Source organism: Marmota marmota, unplaced genomic scaffold (genome assembly GCF_001458135.2).
Source record: "Marmota marmota marmota unplaced genomic scaffold, marMar, whole genome shotgun sequence".
Lineage (NCBI taxonomy): Eukaryota > Metazoa > Chordata > Mammalia > Rodentia > Sciuridae > Marmota > Marmota marmota.
In genome coordinates this window covers 25127772-25133400 of record NW_026000026.1, presented here as the reverse complement: position 1 = coordinate 25133400, position 5629 = coordinate 25127772, and the positions used below count along the sequence as shown (strand labels likewise).

At 37.8% G+C, this 5629-nt stretch overlaps 1 protein-coding gene across 4 annotated transcripts in view; it reads left to right on the top strand.

The window, feature by feature from the left end:
• Positions 1 to 944: 944 nt before the first annotated feature.
• Positions 945 to 5629, top strand: part of Asxl1 (ASXL transcriptional regulator 1) — a 72430-nt gene continuing 67745 nt past the window's right edge. Inside the window, exons 1-3 of one of the 4 annotated variants that reach the window (XM_015481723.2) lie at positions 945 to 1361; positions 3872 to 3954; positions 5029 to 5031. In XM_015481723.2, coding sequence (XP_015337209.1) covers positions 3899 to 3954; positions 5029 to 5031 — 59 coding nt within the window. In that variant the 5' untranslated portion in view covers positions 945 to 1361; positions 3872 to 3898. The remainder of the gene's footprint in view (positions 1362 to 3871; positions 3955 to 5028; positions 5032 to 5629) is intronic. The other 3 variants (XM_048811117.1, XM_015481731.2, XM_048811118.1) reach the window with 3 other exon arrangements.

The window sequence follows — 5629 nt, the reverse complement described above, 5'->3', positions numbered from 1 at the left end:
CTTTCACTGAACAGATTCTATTACAGCGAGTAAATTTGGAGTGCTTGCAATGGCAATCATATGTACTTGTGGGTGGCATTTTCAGATTGCTCCTGAACTCACTTAGATTGGTGACTAGAGTGATACTGGGAATGCTTTTAAAAACTGTTTTGGTGTAGAGGAAAGGAGATATCTGGAGGATTTTAATAGAGAGTAAACTCCAAGAGATTGATTTTTGCAGATGTCAATTATGTTATTTAGAAGTAGATACTTTTTAAGAAAAAAAGGTCTTACGGTACAGTATTGCCTTTTTTTTTTTTTTTTCCAGTTGTATGTGGACACAGTACCTTTATTTTATTTATATATGGTGCTGAGGATTGAACCCAGTGCCTCACACATGCTCGGCGAGCACTCTACCACTGAGCCACAACCCCAGCCCCAGGATTGTCTTTACCAGACATAAGGAGCAGATTTTAAGTAGTTGGATGGGTATTAATTTTCCTGCTTGTTAGGAACAATTTGAGAGAAATAGCCAAGGAAATTTCCCTCTAAATTGAATAGAACCCTAAATGGATTCTCCCTGACTTTGGGAAACTCTTCATTGCATGCTTTGTATTTCACTTTGATTCATGACTGACCATTCCTACATCCTTTTTTTTCTTTTTTTAACTTTGAAGTAGATACTTTTTTTCTATCTTTTTAGAAAAGGTACAGACTATAGAAAGGCTGGCAATAGAACACTGTTAAATTGTTTTTATACTAAAAGCTGGAGGCATATAGGATTTTAATAAAAGTGAATACTTTGTATCTTTTGATGTAACTTCCCTTTAGAGATTTTGCTTCCTGTTTAAATTCTCAGTCTTTTCCTGACTGCTATTTAAATAAAAAGTAGCCAAATTTCAGAGTCATGGTTCTTAAAAAAAAAATTATCCTATGATAATTTGCTTAAACTTAATTTGTGTCAAAGAAATGATATCCTATGATAGTGAACGTTAGCAGCTTGTCCCAGAGTTTACTGTGGGTTTGTTCAAGTCACCCCTGCTCATTTTGGCACTTTAGTTCTTTGCAATACAGCCATGGATGAGGCTTGCCATTGAAGTTTTTGGTCTTTTTGGGGATGGTGAAGGTTCAGACACATGAACAGAATTGTAGGCATGATACGTGTTAGAGATGTAAAGATGGTAAACAGATATTCTGATTTCTATGTCTTGTTTGGGCATAATTATGATTAGATTCTCCTTTCCAGTGTCCTGGTTGGGAAGATAATTATATGTACTATGGGATAGTGAGGACACTGAAAAGGGAGGAACATATAACTTTGCCTGGCAGAGATCAGGGAAGTCTTCCTGGAGGAAAATGATTTGTGAGCTGAACATTAAAGGGTAAGTAAGAGGTAGGCCCATCAGAGAGAGGATGAACAGGGAGAGAATATATCAATGAATGTATTTGCAAAGTGTGGAGATTGGGTAGATGTATATGTAGTAAGTAACTAGAACACAAAGTTTGTAGCCTGGCAGTGTGGCAGTCCCATGGAGAAATAGGTAGGGACCAGATTGTGAGGTCCTTGTATGGTAGGCTAGTGAGCACCTACTCTGTGCCAGACACTATAGGCGCTTTTACTTACATTCTCTGAACTTTGAGAGAAGACATTAGTGTCTTTCAAAAGTGAGGGAACTTAGGCTTGGGTTATATAGGTAACTTGCTTTAGTTTAGAAAACTAGAATTTGAATCCAGGCCTTCTGGTTCTAAAGCCTGTGCTTTCCTAGTGGGTTTGTGGACTTTGGAAACTTCAGCTTTGCTATATGTGATTAGAGAGCTATTGAAGGATTTTTTTTGGGGAAATGGGGTGAGGGGTACTGGGGATTGATTGAGCCCAGGGATATTCTGCCATTGAGCTACATCCCCAGTCTTTTTTTTTTTTTTTAATATTTTATTTTTTAGTTGTAGGTGAACACAGTACCTTTATTTTTTTATGTGGTGCTGAGGATCGAATCCAGTGTCTCATGTGTGCTAGGTGAGCTCTACCACTGAGCCACAACCCCATCCTCACCCCGAATCTTTTTAAAATTTTATTTTGAGATAGGATTTTGCTATGTTGCTCAGCTTGGCCTCAAATTTGCAATCTCCTGTCTCAGACTCCCACGTTGCTGGGATTATTGGCATGTGTCACCATGCCTGGCTTGTTGGAACATTTTAAAGCAGGAAAGTGATGAGGATTGGTTTGCTTTGTTGGGTTGACCTCAGGCTACAGCAAGTGAGTTCTGCCAAAGCAGGAATTTGGTCTTGTTTACTATGAATACCTAGAATTGTGCTTGGCACAAAGTAGTTATTCCATGTATTTGTTGAACGAAGGGTGACAGCCGAATAAGAAAGGATTTGAGGAAAGCAGGACTGGACTCAAAGGTATTAGTGATGAGGTTTATTGTGTTGGGCAACTGTGGAGCCTGGGAGACAGGTGAGAGTGAAGGATGACACCTGCCTTTCTGAATTAGTAATTAGAAAGGTTGCCAACCAAAGTAGAGAACATAAGAGGAAGAGTTGGTCTGGAGGAGAGATGAATTTGGATTATGATTAGATGAATTACAAGTAGACAGTCAAGAGTGCATGTTCTTTATAGACTGAATCTGTAGCTTGGGGTGAAGTCAGGGCTAGAGACTGGGATCAGAGTTTATCAGAATTGAAGTAGTAATTGACACTATGAGAGATAATATCCAAGGAGATTAAAAATTGAAATGATAGAGTCTAAGAATGGGACAATGAGAAATAGTTTTATTTTAGTGTCTGCTTCTCCAAACTTTGAATTCTGTTAGTGTTAAAAGCTTTTGTTGGTTCATAAAGAATGCCTTCAGCAGCAGTCCAGTTAGACTATGTTGATTTACATTTTATTGATGACAGAACATACTTGGTTATAATGGTTTAAATGACTGTGAGATGTTAGGTTGGAGTCACTTCAGCAGCTGTACATTTAGAGGAAGTACACAGATAGCAATGGCCTTTTCCTTTTGCTTAGAAGAATAACATTTCTAAAACAACTTCTTAAAGCAAGACAGCTACAGTGTTTCACTAAGAAAAATACTGCAGCAATTTAGGTATATAGATGATGCCAACATAAATGGGATGTTCCATTTCTCATTGTTTGCTTATACAGAATCAGCATCATGTTGTTAAATGGCAAAATCTTCTGGGCTAGTTAATACCAGGATTTCACAACTCAGTGGCACCATTTTAAAATATGGGTACTATTAAATTTCCTTGGGAAAGAAAATCTGAACAAATTTCTGACTTTTATTGTGTAGTTTAGCCATATTAATGCATCAAATTAAGCAGTCATCTAAGTTGCTAAGGTCTCACATTCTATGTTAAAGATAAGTGTCAGCCTGGGTCATTGGCATACACCTGTAGTCCCAGCTACTTGGGAGGCTTTGGCAGGAAGATCCTAAGTTCAAGGCCAATCTGGACAACTTAACAAAACCCTGTCTTCCAAAAAACAAACAAGCAAGCAAACAATCAAAAGCACTGGGGATGTAGCTCAGTAGTATAAAGCATCTCTTGGTTTAATCCCCAGCACCCCCCAAAATTAAAGAATATACATGTCCTTAGAATTGAAAATTTGGCCATTTCATCCACTTTTGGTATAGTTGATATGTGTAATTTGATTCCCAAAGTAATTTTTTTTCTTTTTCCTGTGCTGGGGATTGAACTTAGGGCCTCATATATACTGGGCAAGTGCTCTACCACTGAGCGGCATCCTCAGCCTTGAATTAATTTTAACTATGGAAAAACTATAAACTGTCACTAGTGGTCCCTCATAGCAGAATTGTAGCCCATGATATAGATTAATGGAAATAAATGGAAATTGCACACTGAAATCAGGACATTTATATTTCTTCAGGTATTAGAAAACTACTCGGATGCTCCAATGACACCAAAACAGATTCTGCAGGTCATAGAGGCAGAAGGACTAAAGGAAATGAGGTTTGTATTGCTCTTGTTGCTTAACATGAAGGTTTCATAGGATTTGTGTCTTTCTGTAGTTGTGCAGTGATCTGTGTAAGTCTACCCATTTATACACCTGTGCTTGTGTGTCTGGTGGTAGTGTTGAACTATCTGTGACCCTCTGAGTGGAGGGTGGGAGTGGGTACAGCGTCTTTTCCTGCCTTTGCCCTCCCCTAGGTCTTGATCTAGAGCTTTTTCTGGAAGGAGTCAGAGCACATTTCTCTTGTATTGTTTTGTAAGTTTCATTAATATAGAAGAGGGCAGGCCCTAATACACTCTGCTGTGTCTTAAACTACTCTTCTTTCTATGCTGTAGCATTAGTTCTTTCCTTTAGGATCAAACAAAGGTGGTCTCATTTGCGTAGAATCCCTAGTTGCCCCTCATTCTAACTATTTATGATATGAATATATTAAGTTTTAGAGTGATCTTGATTTCTTAAGATCTAGTTTTCATAGAGAAGCAATAAGTTAAAAGTAACTCGATCTGTAGGCAGGAAGACCAGTGACTCTGAGCCTCGTCTCTCTTTACCCTTACCCCAAACGAAGAATACCAAGTGTGCTTTACCACTGAGCCACATCCCAATCCTTTTTAATTTTTGAGACAGGGTCTCATGAAGTTTCTGAGGGTCTCACTAAATGGCTGAGGTCTTGAACTTGTAACCTTCCTGCCTCAGCCTCCTGAATCACTGAGATTATAGGCCTGTGCCACTGCATCCAGCTGCTTTTTTTTCTCTTTTTTTTTTTTTTTTAATTGAGGAAGGAGGAGAGCATATCAGTTTTTTCTTGGTTCTCAAAATACATGATGTTTTTGTTGGTCAAGCTTTAACTGCTTGAATTAACCTTTTAGATTCAAAAGGTACTTCCTTTCCAATTGTCAGATAAAACACTCTTGAATTGATATTTAGTGGGGAGGGAAGAATAGAATTACCTAGTCACCTTTATTCAACTTGTACCTATGCACTGTGTAGTGTTATAATTGTGCTTTATTTTTGTTTTTATTGGCTATTTCCATCTTGCTGCTGTCTGCACTGCTGTTGGACCACTATGCTTATAGAAGGTAAATTAGTCCTTTTGGTACAGATGAAATTGAGAACCTTAACTTGTTTCTGCTTCTTGCTTTTGTAGGAATTATGAAGCAGTCAAGGTGGCTTGTGATGAGTGAGCAGCTCAGTCATTTGTAGATAGATATAGTGTGTAGGAGTTACAAAAGGATCTGCCAACATGCCATTCCTCTTTGAGGCAGAAGTGCTAGCACACCCACTTGATGCTTCAGATTCTGCACCAGGTTTTTTTAAGAGATTGATTTTTGGTGAAAATTTTTATAGTATCCAGTGTGTTCCAAAACAGAATAAGTAATACTTTTTTTTTTAATATTTGTATATTTTTTTGTTGTAGATGGACACAATACTTTTATTTATTTTTATGCTGAGGATTGAACCCAGGGCCTCGGATGTGCTAGGCGAGCACTCTAACTCAAGTTAGAGTGTTTCTGAGGGTCTCACTAAATGGCTGAGGAAATAGCCCCAAGTAATAGTTTTTTAATGGCTTTTTTAAAATATAGAATTTATTTTTAACACTGTAAATTAGGGCCTCTGTAAATTCTGAAAAATACTAAGAGGCTTTACTTAAGATTTTTTTTTTTTTTTTTTTTTAAA